The 19,783-nt window shown below is 39.0% G+C and overlaps 1 protein-coding gene and 1 long non-coding RNA gene across 2 annotated transcripts in view; one reads left to right on the forward strand and one right to left on the reverse strand.

Moving 5' to 3' along the window:
• Positions 1-259: 259 nt before the first annotated feature.
• Positions 260-17,277, reverse strand: LOC115610768. The gene is made up of 4 exons (XR_003992330.1): positions 17,191-17,277; positions 6,687-6,779; positions 5,566-5,713; positions 260-437 (listed from the first exon to the last, which is right to left on the reverse strand). It is a non-coding gene; the product is annotated as an uncharacterized LOC115610768 (long non-coding RNA).
• VEGFC (vascular endothelial growth factor C) overlaps positions 16,870-19,783 on the forward strand; it is a 72,149-nt gene continuing 69,235 nt past the window's right edge. Inside the window, exon 1 of the mRNA XM_030492757.1 lies at positions 16,870-17,582. Within this exon, the coding sequence (XP_030348617.1) occupies positions 17,439-17,582 (144 nt within the window). The 5' untranslated portion in view covers positions 16,870-17,438. The remainder of the gene's footprint in view (positions 17,583-19,783) is intronic.

Below are 19,783 nucleotides of genomic sequence, written 5' to 3' on the forward strand. Positions count from 1 at the left end.
GGAATTAAATAGAAAAAACCCCTAAGATGATTTAAACCCACAACAAACACACAAGAACTGTATGTAATCCTTTTTCTTCATTTCAGTTGTGGATAAAAAAGGGTTTAGAGGAGGATGGCAAAGATAATCGAATATACAAAACTGTCTTCTGCATAAAAAGAAGCATACTAGCTAGGAACCTTTGGTGGGGTATGTAGTGGAAATAAAGAAAACTAAAGGGTGTACAGAAGGAGGTTTACAAAATCAAAAGTGTAGAGGAGAATGTGGATAGGGATTTATTTCAGTTCCACCATAAAAATGAGAGGCATAAAATAAAACCAGTGATATTCAGAGCAAACCAAGGAAGATGGTTCTTCACGCAACATGTTATTAAGCTGCCACATGGTGTTATGGAATGTGGGCATGTACATGATCTCATAGGGTGACGGTTCAGATTCCTGGAAAGAAAAATAATTTTAAGAACGGTTATATTAAAAAAGATAACACTTCTGCTCAAGAAGTTTTTGAGCTGCATCTTGCTGAAGTCTAGAAAATATTCTGGGGAAATATAGCTATGGGCTTGTCTTCATCTTCCTCAGGCACCTGCTGTTGGTCACTGTCAGGGTCAAGATAGCAGACTAGACACACTCTCCCAAGTATTTTCACTCAACATACAAGATGCATCTATTTCAGAAATATTTGAGGGAACCTAATAGGAAAACAGTAGGAAATAATTTTGTACATCATGTCAGAATTTACCTCTGGAAACAAATGTCTTACCTCTGAAAAAGAAACAGTACTTTGAGGATAAAGCTGTCTGAAAAAGGTTGTATGGGTTTGGTGTTTGTTACTTCTCAATCACTTCTGGTTCAAACAGGTTATTATTGCAAAAGAAAGTCTCTCCTTGTGAGTGATGCAGGCTATTGCGTATTCTGTCTGTTAGGTTGGGATGGTAGGCAGTGACTGTTTAGTGGTACGAATGAAACAAGAATTCTTAAACATTTCTTACCTAACCTCTTCAGGCTATATTATCTATGAAGGCAATTATATAGCGATTTGATCAGCTACTTTTTAAATGACTAACATAATCGTATCAAACACACTTTTGCATCTTTTAAAAATATGTGCTTGGATTCTTGAAGGTCCTTAATGTTCTCCTTCATTGACATTTTATGTAGTTTTCATAGTTATCCAGTTTGCACAACAATATATTTCATATTCACTTTTTAAAAAAAGAAAATAAAAGAAAATTCCAGTAGCGTCTGTTACATCTCATCTAACTTGATACATGTCGCCTGAGTCAATTACTGTTGTTATTCTTCTCTCCTCTCTTGCTTGCTTAGTTATCATTCCTTAGTAAGTTAAGTTAAAATACTGTGGTAAAGAGCAAGATTAAATAGTTGTTGGTTTTTTTTTTCAGTTTTTTTTATTTTTTAAATGGGGAAAATAAAGATCTTTTATCTGCCAGCTGCTGGGGTTTTGGGTGTTTTTGCTTTTGTCTTAACAGAGATGACTTTATTTTTTCTAGTTTATTAGTTCTTTTACTTTATTTTGCCTAATACTTTAGTTTGTTTATTTCTTCCTTGTATTTTCCCTATTTTCACAGCCGGAAAGATTTTGTCCCAAATACAGATTATTTCTGGAGAATTCAGTTTCAGAATCAACACAAAACAGTTCTAAGTTAGGATTACATTTTCTTGGCAATGCTAAATGATACACTTCACAGTTTTTCTCTGTCTGGTCAAAGCAATAAAATGACTTAATATGCAGTCTTACAACTAAATGTACAATCTTACAAACTCTTGGACCTTAAGTTTGTGGGCTAAGCTGGTACACTGTCCATTACGCCTGATAATAATAGGCTCTCATCTTTCCCAATTTGTACTTACTACATGCCTTGTCATGTAACAGAACTTACCAACTGATAGAAATGCGTTGGTTTTTTGCATGAGCCTGAAAGATTAAACTCAATTATGTAAGAACTGACATTTCAGATAAAGATGGCATTTTACATGATACCACAGGAAAAAAATTTGATAATATGTGGGTTTGGTTTTTGGTTCATGGTCTGTAGTGGCTTGCTGTAGGTTTCCTGGTAGTCATCTCTAGCTGTATTGTTTGAGCTTTTACACAGGCTGGTATGAATTCCCCGTTTGGATGAAGTTTTATGGTTTTAAAAACCCTGATAAATCACCTTTACAAATTTGTAATCGCATTGGGCTGAAAGAAGAATTATTAAATTTATTTTAACAGGGAAAAAAAATAAATCTTAACCTAGTAAATGTTAAGTATCTGGAGAGGAAAAGTCTGTGTTTGTATCTGATTTTCCCTATCATATAGTATTTGTTATCACTATTCCTCTTCAGTGTTGCAAGATAAGACAAAACAGCAAGCTACATATTGTAGGAGGAATATTTTGGCTTTTTTGGTTTGGTTGGTTTTTGGTTTTTTGTTGGTTTTTTTTTTTTTATTTTGGTGTGGTTTTGTTCTGTTTTCAGAACTAAGTATAAATATTTCTGTATTTCTAGAGGTATATAGTTGTATATGAGTTTGCTTCCTTGCTCTGCCAGTTGTGATTAGAGGGGAAAAAAGAAAAAAGTCCTGTTTTAACAGAGGGGGGGAAGAAAAACCCAAAACCCCAGTTAAGCCTTGTCCTCCCTTTCTCAATGCACAAACCTGTAAGTTACCACAGTGTAAAAAGGAGTGTTTTTGGGGGACCTGTTTGTTAAAGCAGTATTACCTGCCTAGATTCTGGCCTTGCTCTCTTTTATTCAAATAAGTAGTAATTTTTAAATGGAAAAGCAAGTATTTTTGTAATGACAGAATCAACTTACTCTAAGCCTTATTTTGTCCTTAAATTACATTTTCATTCCTATGGAATGAAGAAACAGAAAGATATGTTGCTGAGTATGCCAAGTTGAAAAGGACCACGTCCCCTTGCTTTCAATACAGGACTGAACTTGATGGAGAATTAGAGATTGGTTTTGCAACACAAAATGGTGGAGCTATGTTGCTATCAATTTTGCCAAGATCAAGGCATTTGAAAAACAAAATATCTATAGATTTCTTCACCATGTACTGTTCTGCCTAAAATACAAAACACTAGGGCTGAAACTCTCTCACTACGGATGGTGAAAAATTTTGTTACTGGTTTTTAGTAAACTTTGGATTTCGCTAACATTGGAATACCAGGTTTGGTGTTTGTTTTTTCTCATTTGTTTCTTTGTTTTTCCTAAGCATATAATGAACACAAGGCTCTAAATTATATTCAAAGTGGAACTTCTTATAGCACTGTGACTTGAATCAAATTCATAGATTAAAACTTGGTAAACTTTTCTGCTAATTAAGTACAACATAGATTCTTACTTGATTTTAACACTTTGGTCTTTGAATTAAAAATGCTGCAGAGGGGAAACGGGAAAAGTCATGGGAAGGGAGAAAGCAAATCTTTAGAGTAGAACAAAACAATGCTTTCAGAGTTAAATATCAGATGCCAAGAGGGGAAAATTCCTATTTAAATTCTGTATTTGTAGAATCTTTATAGCTACAGTTTTTCTGTAGGTAGCCCATCTTAAGCAACATTTGGCTACATGTTCTATTAATTTTAACTATTCTGGTAGCATGCATATGACTGAACAGCAAGATGTCTTTAATATACAAACCACCAGATATTAGTAAAACTACACTCTCGTCAATCTTTTCTTTAAACGGAAGAGAAAAGATCTTATTAGACCCCAGCAGATCTAATAAAGGTTTGTTGCTTTCTACCAATACAGGATGGTTACAAGTAAGGAAAGATAACAAGCTGAAAATTTTCTATATACAAGTATAAGCAAATATTTTCATAAAGTGTAAGTGTGCTGTAAGAGTATTAGCGACATGGTTTCTACTTTTCACAGAATGTCTTGTGGCCTTGTGCCTAATCTTTGGAAACAATAACTGTGACACTGATGTATTCAGAGCTATTGTGCCTGTTGTATTAGAAAAAAAAAAAAAAAGGACACTTCAGAATAAGACATTCTGTTTAAGACACATTTGGACAAACCAGGGGGTAAATCTGCCTGGGAAAATTAAGTGTCTAGGAAACAAGATTAGCCTTTTCCATTTGATTTTTGGTGAAATCATATTGAACTGAGATGTTTCAGAGTTGACAGCTCCCAGTGAATTCACTTTTTCTTCACGTTACTGAATTGGAGAGCAGAGGTCACAGGTTCTGCTGCCCTTTTATTGTCTTATAGCTCTGTTGAATCAATTCTCATGCAAGAACTTCTGTTGCGTATATTGAGTAGTTAAGGCTTCACTAATTGGATTTGACATTATAATAGATTTCCAGCCAAAATTATAGAGAAAGATTAGACGGATTCAAATCTGTGCGATTAATAGGATATGTTACTTCATGCAATTTTTTTCTTAGAAGTAAGAATACATAATGAATGTCATAATGTAATTATAGTCTGCAACTTCCTAGGATTACTACCTCAAATAGGTGGCAAAAAAGGTAAATAACTATCTCTTTCTTGTTTTAATAAAAAAGAAGCATGAGCCACCGTAGTTAATGCAAAAACAAGGTTATGTGCTACTTTTTACTTAATTATGTAAAGAAGAAGGCCACATACATGGTATCATTTAAAAATAAAGTAATATTACTACAGCTCTGAAATTTATTGTATGGCAGTCCAGGTAAATTCAGGAGAAAGACATTTCAGTGGAATTATTATCTGTTCATTATTTTGTAAGACACCATTAGTGCTCTAAATAGAGATTAAAAATACAGGGCCTCCGAAGAATAGATCTCTCATGTGGAAGTTGTATCTCAGTTGGTGCTCTCTTTCTACTCTGATATTAATTCAGTTGAGCAGTTTACATTTATTGCACAAGAAAGTTAAAGTGGGTAAGTATAAAATCTCCTTATCCACAGGTAGACATTTACTGTTTGCAATGAGAATGTGTCTAGAGGTATTGGACAGAATTTTCTAAGCTGCGTCTCAAATGTTGGAGAAACCAAGTGTTGCATTCAAAGAAAACTAAACTTACTAGCTCTCATACAATCTGATACTTCTGAAAATCAGACTGCTTATATAAAATAATTGATATTTAGCTATACATGAAAAAATACCTGGAACACAGTTGTCTTCTGTCGATTTATTTCATTTCATACACAGAGGTAAAACAGCACTGTTTAAATCATAACCATAAACTTGGTGGCAACAGAAGGCAGGGGTCAACTTGCAGGGAGTTTTTCATACCTGGTTTGCTGAAAGAACATCCCATAATACATGCAGAGTATAAGAAACTACCATAGCTTTATGTGAGTAAGGAAATTCTGCATGCTTTTCCACTAGTCTGTGAAATTCTGAGACTCTTATTGAAAACACCATTCCACAATAGTCTTCAAAAAGCGTAACTGGGCACATAATCAGTCATATATAACTGCACCAGGATCAGTGGTGATCAGAGCTATGTTTTTGAATAAAAGGAGTTCCTTTACTATGAGACAGACATACAGGAATGCGCTTTGTCTCAAGTATCTGTATTTCCAACTTAGAAGGCGTTATAATTGTGGGTAAAATGCTTCCTGTTTCTCACCTCCTCAAGCAGTCCTGTGGTGATTTCGGGGAGTAAACTGTGGGTTCACAACTCCTAGGTGGCTGGTTGGTTGGTTGGTTGTTTTATCAGAGGCCTTTTTTTCCTTTTCTCCTTTTTGTTGGGGGCAGAACAGTATTCTAAATCTTGTCTGAAAGAGTTAAAAATAAAGTGATGTTAGATTTTAACACTTAATATTAGCTATGTTGTTCATCTATGATATCATCTAAGAGGTTTTCTGTAAGGTTTTGTTAAATGTATTTTTACCTACAATAAAATCAGACTTGTAAACTACCCTTCTTCCCACTTTGTTACCTGGGCAGGCTTAGGTTATGTTTTGTGTATGTTACGTCTTACACATACCAATTCTAGGAATTAACATCCTCTACAAAGCAGTAGGTCTATAGAAATTTCTCCCAATTCACAAAATAAATAAATAAGCATCTAGGTCCTTATTACCATATAACAAAGCAGTTTACCATATTAGATTAAAATCCTCACAAAGTTATGATTATAACATGTATTACCAGTAATACATGTTGTAAAAGTTTGTAGTTGTGGTGCAAGAAAAAGGAAAGAAAAATGACATGCTCTTATGACAAAAAATGAACCTATAAATATGGTTTCTTCTTCCTTGATAAAACAGTAACCTCTATTTATTGAGCAGTATCTACTCATTTTGCTAACCAGAACATTTTGAATGCATTATTCCTGAAATACTAAAGGAGCCATGAGAGAGTCAGCTGGACCTATGTATAGTGCATTAATCACATCAGCAACATTGTTAGCAATTTCCTCTCACAAAGTAGTCTTTTGTAAGTGACGTTCTTTAACTAGAAAGAGCCAAATTGTTTTTTAGTTTTCAGAGTTTACAAGAATGGCTGCATAAGAACTGGGGGTGGGGCTTGGGGTTCGGGGTGGCATCTGGGTTTTTGGGAAGTAGGGGTGTAAAATGAGAACCTTTTGACGTGTAGTCTTTGGAGGGGAAATATAACCCAACCACCACCAAAACCAATCTGGTTGGCTCTAAACTCAATAGCTATAGGACTTAATGCTGCCTTCTCCTTCATGGGCACTTATACAGAACTCCCCCAGCTGTGAAGCAAAGAACGAACTGCACTTACCTAATGGCCAGATCCAAGAAAAAAAATCCTGTCACTGTTCTGTTCCTTCTGTTCCCATGTAGCTCATGAGGTTGCCTTTGACTGCATACTAGTCTGTAAAAAAGACTAAAGTAAGGTAACATCAGAAAATGGGAAATTTGGAGAAAAAGATTACTACAGATACTCAAAAATTTATTTGTTCCCTGTATGTATTCTTTCTATGCATGACTTGGATCCCTCTATGGATATTGTCCCTGACTGTAAGAGATCTAACTATGCATAATTCAGAAAAAGGGTAGTAATAATTTTAATTTCTGATTATTGAGCATATTCTGGTTGCTAGTAGAGTGTGAATATTGTATGGCTTGCAAAGAGATCATACAGTTAGACTGGCTCTGTAAATCTTTGTACCAACTCAAGGCTTCACACCGTGTTACAGAGGATGGAGATGGAAATATATGCACTATATAGTATATTTGACATTCAGTGTAATTTTGCTTTCTTGATGTAATTTTTGTCCAGATAAATTTGTTTTTAACTGTTTCCTGTGAAATAAGAAAACCTCTCTATAATGAAAAGTAATATTTTTTAAAAAATAAATCTTTCTTCTACTGCTTTAATAATACTTTTTTCTCGGTCTCTATAGTGGCTGATTATGAAAAGTACTCAGGCTTGTTTCTAAGCTTCTCAGAATTAGCAAAAATAACTGTTACAAATACAGATTGTAAGTATTACAGATGTTTAAAAAAAAAGTGCAAAACCTCAATTTGCAACTACGAGTTGATCTTCCTGAACATTGAAATCTATTGTAGCTTTCAATTTTTGTTCAATAAAGAGCTGAAAAGAATGAGCAAGATATAAATCTAAAATGAAAGCACAAAATCAGTCAGTCAGCAATCAAACACTCCTCTTATTTTATCAAGTATGCCACTATTACCTTTGCTCCATTTTGATAGTCAAATTGCCAAGTTGGAGACTAATTTAATGGATTTAATTACTTACCTCGCTTAAATTCCTGGCCTCCTTTCCTCCTGTGTTTCTTGGACAGCCCCTTACGGCACTGGGGCTCCCCAGGGACAGATTTTCCAACATAGATTCTCAGCATAAGACTTCTCTTCTGTAACTTTAGGGATCTCAAAATTACTATATAGTCTCTCACTATTATCAACAGAGCAAAAACATATTTTATTGCATATCCTAAAGTAAGTACCAAAGAAATGGAGAATGAGTTCCCCTTCAGAAGAGGTCTATTCATTGACTGTAATGGACAACCAGACACATTGCTTTAGACCAGAACTGTAATTCTGGGCTGACGCAAGGGAGGCAAGATCCTCTTCTGTTTGTTTTACTCTTTCTGGGTGCAGTTAGTTCTACTGTATGTCTGCCCACATGACTACTGTTGAAAACAATTGTAATTCTCCTTTTGGATTTCACATTCTTTGGCCCCATGTGAATCAGTGAATGCTGGCATGGTGTAAGAACAATATCAAGGCAACAGTGAGCTTGAGCCCCCCTGGCATTTGCATAAATTTGGGGATTTCAGTGTATTGTGGAGGCTGGAACAAATAGAGTTCAACTGATGAAGTGCAGAAAATGTCAAGCAAGCAGAAACTTTTTTAATCTTTACATGGTAAAAATTAGTAGAAGTAGCCTGTAAATTTCTATTTTTAAGATAATCTATCTCTTATAAAGAAAGGAAGTAGTTAAATGTGCTTTGAAATGTTTAACTGACATTCAGACATGTCAAACTGACAGCTCTGTTTTGTTAAAATCAAATGGTTTGGCTTTGCATCTTGGGGGGGGGGGAGGGGGAGAAGGAGTTTACTTATAAGGTCAAGTGTTCAAGCCAACCTGAAAGAATGAGTAGTGTTAGAATTACTCCCACTGCTGTGCAAACATGAAGCTGACTGATGAAATGAGCCTTCTTAATTATGAACTTCAATATTGTATATTTAGGGTAAGCTTTTGAAAACTCACTGAGTTTAGACCCAGCTCTTTTTGACCTTGACTGAGAGTAGATTGAACTCAAAAAGTTGGCTTATTCCTACTGGCACTCAGCATTATTATTTAACAAGGCATCTGTTACACTATTTAACTAAACAATAGGTCACACGATAAAGAAGCAGAAAAAAACCTTCAAACTACTGTAGTGAAATGTCTAGACTTTGAAATTCTGTTTGGAAAAAAGGGAATACACTTTTCCTCCGTCGTTTTAAAACTCAAATGATTTTTCAAGACCTCTGATGAATATTAACAGCTTTGCTATTAATATCACTGCATGAATATATCTCCCATCTCAGTGAAAAAGTCTTATCTTTTTTGGATATATCATTGACATACTTGGATAAGGGCAAGAAAAGGAAAATTCACTTATAAAAATCAGATTTTATAAGTGATTTCAGAAGCCTATTAAAATTTAGAAGGATATTACTACAATTAATAATTATTCCTAATTCCTTCCGGATGCTTTGAAGATTTCAGTGCAAAACTGTGGGCTAGAAACATTGTTGTATCAGGTGAATATAACGCTCACTTCACAACTGCGTGGAAACAAATACTCCTTTGGACTATTTTAATTTTTCTGTAATCTTACCAACTAGAATACTAGAACTCCAAAGAACTTCCAGTAAATGTTTATTTTCATTATAAGAGATTAGACACTTACTAAGAGTAACCAAGAGCAAAATGTGTGTTGTGCATCTGGCTGTCTGCAATCCCTCATAAGCATAAAACTGTTTTTAAAACACAGTATAGCTTGTACCATCTCTCTTGTGGCTATCTCTATAGCATGCAGCAGCAGCACCATGTAGTTTGGGCTCACTGAGCTTCACCAGGTTGTCCAATAGTCTGACCTCCTCTGTACCTCTGCAACTGGGGCAGCTCAGAACCCAGCACTGGCGTGTTCCTTCATCACTCAGGCTTTCCGCAGTAGAGGGGCTGCTCCTGACAGGTCCCATCTTAAGGGACCAGAAAAATAAGGTGGAAGTATGGCCAGGTCTTTCTCTATCCTGTTCAGGTGAGAGAGCTGTGAGTGGCCATACAGGGCCTAGAACACAATGATGACTAACCTGCTAGGGTTGCTAGGGAGGAAGAAGAAAATCTGGCTCCAACGAAAGTTGATGACAAAGCTGGTTTTCTGACCACTCAAAATTTTAAAGCAGAAAAGATAAGCAAAGGTGACTTCTGTGCATCTGTGAAAATTATTTTAATGTAATAATACACATTTTGAAACTATCTTTTTTTTTTAATAATAAAATATCTGCAAATTTTAGGTTTTTAATTTTATATGCTTGTCTCTCTACCTCCTCCTTCTCTGTCCAGATCAGCTGGCTGCCCTGGGAAGATGCCATCACTGCAGGGAGTCTTACTGAGAAGCTGGGGTTGTTTTTAGTTTTGAATACACTTAGGCTTATATTCATTATCAATAGAGAAGATTAGGTTGAGTTCCACAGCTGGAACCTGCTACTGAAAATGGTCTCTTGCTCTACCCTTTGCATTTAAGAGTTTTATGCTTGGACAGATTAGTTAAGTGTCCCTGTGGAGTTAGCTGTAGGTTTGTGATGGGATAGGAATTTTAAAAATAGCTTAGGCCCAGCATGCTACCCACTTTTTAGATCAGTAGTAGCTGCTTAAATTCAAGTTACAAAGAGATAAGCAACCGGAAGGACGACGGATGTGCTGTACTGAAGGCTGCTTTGCCAAGTGATGATCTAGTTCCATGTTGCATGCATCAGCTGCGTAGTCTAGCCTGGAGTGTTGAAAGTCAAGAGACTGGCTAAAGGAGGAAGATTAACAGGCTGTGGTGAAAGGAAGAAACAGTCAAGAGCTGGCCTAAGAATGTCTCTTATTACATAAATTCATTAATGATAAGGGGGGAAATTAGCATGGCTTTCACTGTACCACAAGGAACTAATATTGGTGTCACCCAGTGCTTAGGAAAATGAAAATTCCTGGCTAGACACTGAAGGAAGGAATTGCTTGTGGGCTCTGGGGCAATCTGCATATCAATGCACCTTTTTGTTCTTTAATTCTTTGTCATTGTGTCATTGGTCACTGCCTTTTTTTTTTTTTTTTCTTTTTTTTTTTTTCTTTTTTTTTAAGCAGCTTTTGGAAAATGAAAACATTAGAGATTGAATTTTGAATTCTCACAAATGGTGGGTCCTCATCCTTCTGGTTTTGTGCCCAGGATGTATCCTTAGGCCTGAGAGCAACAATAACACTCTTGATTCTGCACAAAACATACAAACTTTGAAGGGAACATGTTATGGTTTTTATTAAGCAGTTATTTAGCAGAGAACAAAACCTTCTTAGTAACCAAGTTAAGCATGGTGCCAATTAAAACTATTAGTAATGATAACTTCCTGACCAAAAATTGGTACATAGGTTTTTTTGTTTTGCTTTGTCTTACCATTTGGTTAAAAAAAACTAAAAAAAAAAAAAACCTAAAAAAAAAAAAAAAAAAAAAAAATTAAAAAAAAAATAAGCGGCTTTACCATATGTATCCAAAAAGCAGATACATGAAGTTTTTTTCTAAGATGGAATGATTTGATCTAGTTTCAATGGTGATAGCAGCAGCACTCTCTATTCATTTAATTGTAGATTATAAAGAATATTTTACAGATTGGATTTCCTGTGTATTTTCTTCCAACCCTATCTGTTGGACTGACTTCTGGTGCAATAATGATGTGTAAAAGAGTAAGTATTTTTGTTATGACTAAGTATACGTGGTCTGAACATGAGACTAAAAGACAAGAACACATTTACTTTGTGGTTTGGACCTGAATCAATGAGAAATTGATTCACTTTCCCTCAAAATATGAGAAATGTCCTATTGGCTCCAAGAAACCATCTGTCTAGACTGTCTATCTAGTTTTCTGTCTCCAACAGTTGCAATTGAACATGCCATTTAGGGGAGAATACACAAGAGTGTCTGCTTCTGCAGTCCATTTCCTTCACACTTTTTGCAGCATCTGCATTCATTGAATTAGGGATGCACAGTTGTACACCTCTACTCGTATATTTTTTTTTCTCCTGATCCTCTTTAATTTGTCTGATCCATTTTTAAACCTCACAGTTGTCTGCTTCCAACTTGTCATAACAGCAAATTCCAGGACTTCACTACCTGGTGTATCAAGGAAAAAAAAAACAAACCAAAACCAAAAAACCAAAACCCAACCCAGGCCACAAACCTCTCCCTTTCATAATTTTTAAGCTAATCTCCACCTGTTTCCAATTATGTCAAAAATGAAGATAGGCCTAAGCAAGAACCTCAGACCAATGTCCCCACATTTTGACAGTTTTGGTTTCTGAATCAGCAAGATGGGCTGAAGCAAACCCTGCGGTCTGAACCAGCACCGCAGGAGGAAAGTTTCGACCTTCAGCCAAACTTTCCTGGTCGCTAACAATTCTTTTGCTGACCACAAGGAATCAAGGGTAGCACAGGTCAAATACACCTTTACTTTGTTACATTTACAGATGAGATCTACGTAGCAAGGACAGCACAGACAGGTAGCCTTAAAATTGGAAGTAATTTTGGTAAAGTCAAGAAATTACTAGAAAAAAAGAGAAGATAGCGGACACCATTCTGTTGAGAAATGTGAGTGTTTCACTTATGATGGGAGAGTCAGACCTACAACTGCAGGAAAGTGAACATCTCTCTGGATAGAAAATCCTCAAAAAATACCCAAGAATTACAGCTGATTGCAAGCTGAATGTGACTCTGCCTAATAGACAAGTACTGCATGGGAAGGTACATGCAGAAGAATGGGTTGGGGTGTTTTGTTATGCTCCATTTCATTCTGTGCAACACAGGTCAGTTTTGAAGTACCCTTTTTTTCAGTTTTGGGCATCACCTTTCAAAGAACTCCTGAATCAACTAAAGTTCATTCACATAACAGTTTTAAGGTATGTACCATGATAGCAGTTTGTGTTTGTATGTTTTGTTGAATCTAAATTTGTTTATATAGTGACATGGCTTCACTCGTACACAGTTTAGATTGTGCACAGCTTTCAGTTAAGAGGCAGCATAAATTTACAATCAGTCAGAGGTTATAACAATGAACATCATCACTAAGTGGAGAGATTAATTAATTTACAGGATGTTAAATCAATATTCTTTTGTGTGAGACTTTGTATCACAAGATAGAAGAAAAACTATAGTAAAGAGGAAGATTCTAACGTAAGACAGCTGAATTAAATATGTGCTAGGGCTTTCTCCATTCTAAATTTAGGGCAGCTTTAGAGATCTGTAATTTATTTGGGTAATTAAAACACTTTTCTTGAGATGCTGCCTTGTGTTGTCCATTTTTGCATCATGTTAACCCCTTATTATAGCAAGGGTTTTACACTGTTGCAGTCATTCAGTCTGCAGCCTAAAGAAATTCTAATGTTAGATCGAATAGTCTTGATTTTAACAGTTTAGAAAGAAAAGCCCTGAGAACAAAGAAACCCCAACAACCCTGTAATCCCCAAATATCAACCAGTGTTAAAGGCTGAAGACTAAGGGTTCTTGTTAATTAATTTTCAAGAGGGACCAACTTTTATACCAAATGGAAAAGAAATTGCTAGGTAATAAAGTCCAGGTTGCTAGGTCAAGCATTGCAGACAATGTTTTTGCAGCAGTGATGTCTTTCTCATTGAATTAAAGTTATCCATCCTAACAATATTTTTAGAGAAGATGAATGGATAAAGCTAAATTTCAGGATTCCTAGCTGGAGATTTGGTGCAGAACAGTTTCCCATGGGTTAAGTTTTACTGTGAGGATGTCTGATCAAAGTCAAGGAAAACATTTCAGTTGCTTTTGATCATCTTCAAGCCACAATGCTGATCCTTTTCTAGGATCTTATGAGGAAATACTACACAAGGGCCCATTAAATAAAAAGATATGTTTTTAAATCTGCTTGTGAGGAATGAGGAAGGCCATTATGCACATAATGCGTAAACCTGCAGTACTCCTAAATGTTTCCACTAAATCATATATGTTTTATGTAAAGAAAGGGGTTTGAGAAGTGGACTGAGCCTGAAATCCACTGCACCGTCTTTTTTTTTCAGTAACTAAGTCTTCTCTTCCATAGAACTGGTTACTCCAAGTGCATAAGCAATATGATAAGAAATGCGTAATAAAACTTGGGATTGAAGATTCAGTTGGCAGAAAATGTTGTAGTGAGCAGCTGTTCTAGTAGTTTGGCACTGAATCTGAAATGCCTTGTCAGTTGCTTTTCCCTATACATATCAGGCTCGTTTACACTATTTACATGAGACTTTGATATCTCAGACACTGATCCATATCCTGATTTTTTTTCCCATGCTTTTAAGCATGAGAGGAAATATAGAGGAGTCCTATTTGTAGAGTAAGGACTGAAGTTCAAAATATGAAGGACTACAGTGCCTTCATATTTTGAAATGACTCCAGAATGGCACTTCCATAGTCTTTTGAGTTGCTGCACTTGGAGAACAATGTTTTCTACCTTTGAGATTTACATTAAGTATAAATTCCATTGAAATTCACCAGTAAGCATATGTGTGCTGAAACAAAAGCAAACCATGCTAACTGATTTTAACTCTTGGGCATGCCTCCGTATGTCTATTTAAGAGGAGAGTGCAAAGTATAGTAGCATCCTACTGACTTTTCGTGCTGCTATTGACACTTCTCTATTCCTCAGTCTCAGTTCATATTTCTTACAGTGGTTCCTCTCTGACTTTTTGTACTGCTAATGAATGGAGATAGGAAACAGGTATTGAAACCCATCCACGTTTCAGAATGGATACAGAGAATGTATCAGAAAGGAACATACCTGGTATGTCTAGACGCAGGAGAGGAATGTGCTTGACAGATGTACATTACACCAACTTGAACAACAGAATGAGCTCTGGATTTTTTTTTTTAATGCAGTTTTAAAACAACATCAAGAGAATTTATTTGAAGGAATCTTACATCTGATTATAAAAAGCTTCCTTTGTTTCTCAACAGTAGCTGTAACTGCCATTGAAGCACAACAGAGTAAGACCTAGACCTATATTTCTACAGTATTAGGGATATCTCTTGTGTCTTTTGTGCTTATAATGTCAGTTTACTGTCAGTGTACTGAGTGCCACTTAGAACTTTAATTCTGTAGACAGATTTCTGCTTAATTTGAAGACAAGAGGAGGAATATTTATTAGGTTGTGAGGAACGGAGAAAATATTTTTTAAATCAGTAAGCCTTTAAATAAGCCATCTTTTACAGGCTGGAAAGAAACACAGCCTGAATTGAGGAAAACCTTAGTGTCCCAGACCCATTGGAATACTTACTTGTTTGTAAACAGAAGATACAAAGTATCATAGATTTTAAGCAATTTATGTTAAAAACCTTACAATTAGACTGTGACTTGAGGTGCTATGACTCTGATTAATAGCTTTCAATTATGACAAACTTGCTATACAGAACAGTTGGTGGAAATGCTCTCATGTAGAAAAGCCTTTGATCCTGTGATGGATGTTCTATGGATTGGGGGGAGGGAAGGGACAGAATGCAAGTGCTGAGGAACTGGGGAAATAAATAATGAAGCCAGCTGATATTATGATGGCACAGCAGGAGTGCTATGTTCCGTCCTGGTTTGTGATTTAGTTATGGGCCACTCCTTGCATGGCACTCATTACTGAAGTATAATCTGTGCATTGTTTGTCAGGCAGATTTTATTAATCTGTGATATATCTGAGAGATTTTAACATGTTTAAACTCAAATCAGTAACGCTGTATTTCTATTTAAATGGGTTTTGCATCCTGGCCTATGCTCTTCAGGCTTTAATCCTATGCTTTGATCCACAGTGCTGTACGGGTCCACTGAAGAACAATAGGCTTCTTAATTTATGTACACTGTTATATCTTCATAGCTGGTTTGCTTAAATTTTACCACTGTCTTTGCTTCATGGCTTTACTGTGTTGTGAAGATGATAAAAAACTGTTAGTGCTTTAATAACTTTCTAGTAACTATAAAACCTTTCAAAATGCATCTCTACTTAAACTTCAGATTTCATTCCAATTGCAAATGAAGCGATTACTTCCTAGCATCAAAATAATATATTGTAGCAGCAAGGTGAAAGACCATCTTGGAAACGGTAAGAAATAAATCAAAAAGGAGTACCCAAAGGCCTGCTAAAGACACCTTTATGTGTAACCCCCAGAATGTTGTTCCCTGAACAGTTACATAATGGGATTCCCGAAGAAGGGCAGTGTACCATGAGCAGACTGCCAGCATCCAGCCAAGGCAATCAAGGGTCTGCCCCCACAGTTTGTTCCCACACTATATCTCATTACCAAATGATACACAAAAGTGATGCAGAACAGCTTGAAAAGCTTTCTAAATATTTACCCAAGGTTCAATAATGCTATTCACATCAAGCAAAAATAATAGTATAGGGAATATAACGTTTTCCTTTTGCATGGCTGAGATTTGAGCAGGCTGCAGCATGTTACTTTGTCAGCAATGTTCAATCTCTTTTGGGTTTACTGCTTGACTTTTTTTTTTTTTCTTTTAATCACAGTGTAACTGGAGCACAGTGTCAACACTCTGTTTTATTTAGGGTTCTGAATGGGGTGTAACTTCTGTTCAGAGATAGCTCTGAGATGGCACTGATAGGAAGGTTACAAATAAATGTGGTACTCTTGGGTTACTTTCCAGCATGGCAAAATCTTTTTCTCTCCAGCCAAAACTCTCTCAAGCTGCCAACACTGCTCAACAAGTACCTGACTAGGTACTAACAGAGATTTTCTTGCATGCTTTCTCTGCGAGATTTTACCCAACTGCATTTGCCGAAACGAAACAAGCGGGCACTTTGCTTTCCCCTCGGGGCTGGGACATACAGCGGGATGCATCTTGTTGGGGCCAAGGCTCTGGGCGTGGCCATCTCCACTCTGCGGGAGTGCCCGTGCCTGTGCCTGTGCCTGTGCCTGTGCCTGTGCCTGTGCCTGTGCCTGTGCCTGTGCCTGTGCCCGGGCCGTGCGGGGAGCCTTAGGCCCGCCACCCCTTCACGCCGCAGTCCCGACGCGACGACGCGCCCCGGGCGGCCTTTTGCCCGCGGTGCGGGGGGATCCGCTCCCCGGGGCGCCAGCGCAGCGTCGGCGGCAGGCGGCAGCAGCAGGAGGAGGAGGAGGAGGAGTTGGAGGAAGGCCGCCGCCGGCACCCTCCCGCCGCGCAGAGGCGCAGGCAGAGGGCGCTTTCGCCATGCGCGGCCCCTGCCGCCGCCGCGCAGCACCAGGCGCCGCGCACCCCCCGGCCGCGCTGCCGCTGACAGCCGTCCGGACAGACCTCCGCGGCGGGCGGAGCGGAGCCCTTCGGACACCCCCGGCCCGGCCCAGGGCGAGAAGAACTCCCCGAGTGCGACCGGCTGCTCGGTCCCGCTCTGCCCTTCGGTCGCGCGCTCTCTCTCTCTCTCTCCCTCCTTTCCTTTCCTTCCCTCCTCCTCCTCCTCCTCTCTGCGCTTTCCACCTCCTCTGCTCCTGAGTGAGCGCAGCCTCGGATGTCCGGTTTCCTGGTGGGTTTTTTACCTGGCAAACTCCGGATAAGTTTGGTGAGAATTTGCAAAGCGGCTGGGAAAGTTGGGAACTCCCCTGCAGGCGTCTAGGAGCTCCTGCTACCGCATCTTCTCCATCCCACGGATTTTACTGCCTTGGATATTGCGAGGGGAGGGAGGGAGGGACGGAGGGAGAGGAAGAGAAGGAGCCTCATAATTTCGCCTGCATTCCTCCAAGTGCCCCGCGGCCCCGTTCCGCGCCCGCCCTGCCATCTTTGCACAATGCACTTGCTGGAGGTTCTCTCCCTGGGCTGCTGCCTCGCTGCCGGCGCCGTGCTGCTGGGGCCGCGGCAGCCCGCCGCCGCCGCCGCCTACGAGTCCGGCCACGGGTACTACGAGGAGGAGCCCGACGCCGGGGAGCCGAAGGTAAGCCCGTGTCCCCGCGACAGATGCCCTCGGGGCATGTGCCTTCGGGTCCGTTTGAACGGATTGCATGGAAATCCTACTGAGGAAAATACTTGGGAGAAGCCTTTTTAAGGAGAGGGTTCTTTAAAAGCGAGGGAAGGGTTTGTTTAAGGAGAAAAAAATAGTATGTTATCTGGATTTTCAGGGTTGCTGGAAGGAAAGGTGCATGGGGCACAGCTGAATTCACAAAGAGACGCAAAGCACCTGATGGGTAGAGCAGCCCGTGGGCTCCGCTCCTGCCGCCGTGCGGGGCTGCCCGCGGGGAGCGGGCTGCGGCGGAGCCCGGGCAGGGCAGCGGCCCGACGGCTCCAGCTGGTCCCTGTAGCCGGGCCGCCGGTGCACCCGGGGCTGCCCCGGCACGGGCGAGGCTCCGGGGTCCCGCTGCGGGCTGGGACGGACAGAGCCGGGGAGCGCGGGCGGGAGGGCTGAGAAACGCTCCAAGCAGCAGCTGTGCACGGGACGAAGCGGCGAGGGAGGCGTCGGGGGACGGTGACCAGAACACCCGAGACTTTCCATTTGTTGAAAAGCCTCTTGGAGTTACTGACACTTTGGATGAGTTGCTGCTGCGTGACGGAGGTGACGGGAGGTGTAAGGTGGCACTCGAGTATGAAGATTCTCGTTTTGCCCAGGCGCACGGGAAGGTTGGGTTTAAATTTTCAGATTTCAGTCACAAATACTTAAAATCCTGTGTTAATTTTTGTTTGCATAGGAAGTTTCGTAATGTAGAAGTCAAGTACCTTTGGTACTTGTGGTTTTGCAGTTACCGGTATGCTGATGCATAAAAATGATGCATGGTATGTGGTTGTATAAGCATGTGGCATTACTAGGAAGATCTTTGATGTCTGAGCTTTTAACAGCTCTTGCCTTCATCTCGTTGATTTGAAGATTTCTGACATACTTACTGAAAGTGATCATGACCCAGCGCATTCATTATTCATTTCAGTATGGGGCAGGGAGGGGGAGTGTGTGGATTAGAAGTTAAGCTGATATTCTGATTCTCCCCCACCATTCCCCCTGTGCTGTTTGTTTTACTGAATAGAAGTTTAGGAGATTTTACTATAACTACATGGGAAGTCAAGTTTTGACTAGTGTACATTAGGTGTGCTTATTTCAGCTATTCAAACTGTTGCAGACCTCATGTTGCTCATGGTGTTCCTGTTTTTCAAATAATAACTCTGCATGGAAAAGGTTACTGAGTATACCATAGTGTCTCTTAAAATATTGTAATTACAGCTGAATGCTTACCACTGCAGTATTCTGAATGCTAATACACTATCAGTGATAATGTTGTTTAAATGTTTATCAAGTACTTAAAAATAGGAACACAAAATCAATTCAGCTGGTTGCTCTTATCACTTAGACTACTGCAAAAAAATGCAGAACTTAGTGAAGGGTAAAAATACCTCAACTCTTGCCAGCCCATGACTGCAAGTCAGTTATTTACTGGGTGAAACTGGTGTTTGAGTTGTAAAGCCTCAGAATAGCTTATGTTTAAAAGGTAGAAAGAATCCAAACTGGAGCGTGGTGCATATTTTGTACATCTAAACTGCTGAGGTGGAACAGCTGATACTGAAGATGCTCTCCTTACGGATGCTGTATGTTCCCCTGCACGTGTTGTGGACAGTCACCCTGTTTCTTGAAGAAACCTCAAGGTCTTTGGGAGTTGCCAGTGTAGTGCATTGTGTAGAAGAAGTGCAAGTGTTCCCTGGAAAAAGGGGAACTGTCAGTAAACCGAAGGAAGAAAGGTCAAGAGACTGGGAAGCGAGCAGGATAGCATGTGTTAAGCGATTGCATTAACAGAAAAGTGGTTTTGTGCCTGACTACTGGTGAGTAGTAGAGAGAGAGAGAGAGAGAGAGAGAGGAGGAATGATTCTGGATCCAAGCAGACTTAGTCATGTTGGAAGTCTTTAGTTATGAGTTTGTTGCTTTTGCTGGAACCGTTTGAGTGAGTGAGTACTGCACATTATTTGTTCCTGTGATGAGAGAATGTTGAGATGAATGTCTGAAGTAATTTTGAAAGGATTAAATAAGTAAACTGTAAGTAATTGTTTCAAGGAAAATATGATTATATCATCATCCGTTTGAACTTCATTAACTTCAGTGTGAAATGTGTAGTCACTTGAGTTTGTGTTCATAGATGTCATGCTTCCTCCGTTTTTACT

The sequence above is a fragment of the Strigops habroptila genome, chromosome 7 (assembly GCF_004027225.2).
Source record: "Strigops habroptila isolate Jane chromosome 7, bStrHab1.2.pri, whole genome shotgun sequence".
Taxonomy (NCBI): domain Eukaryota; kingdom Metazoa; phylum Chordata; class Aves; order Psittaciformes; family Psittacidae; genus Strigops; species Strigops habroptila.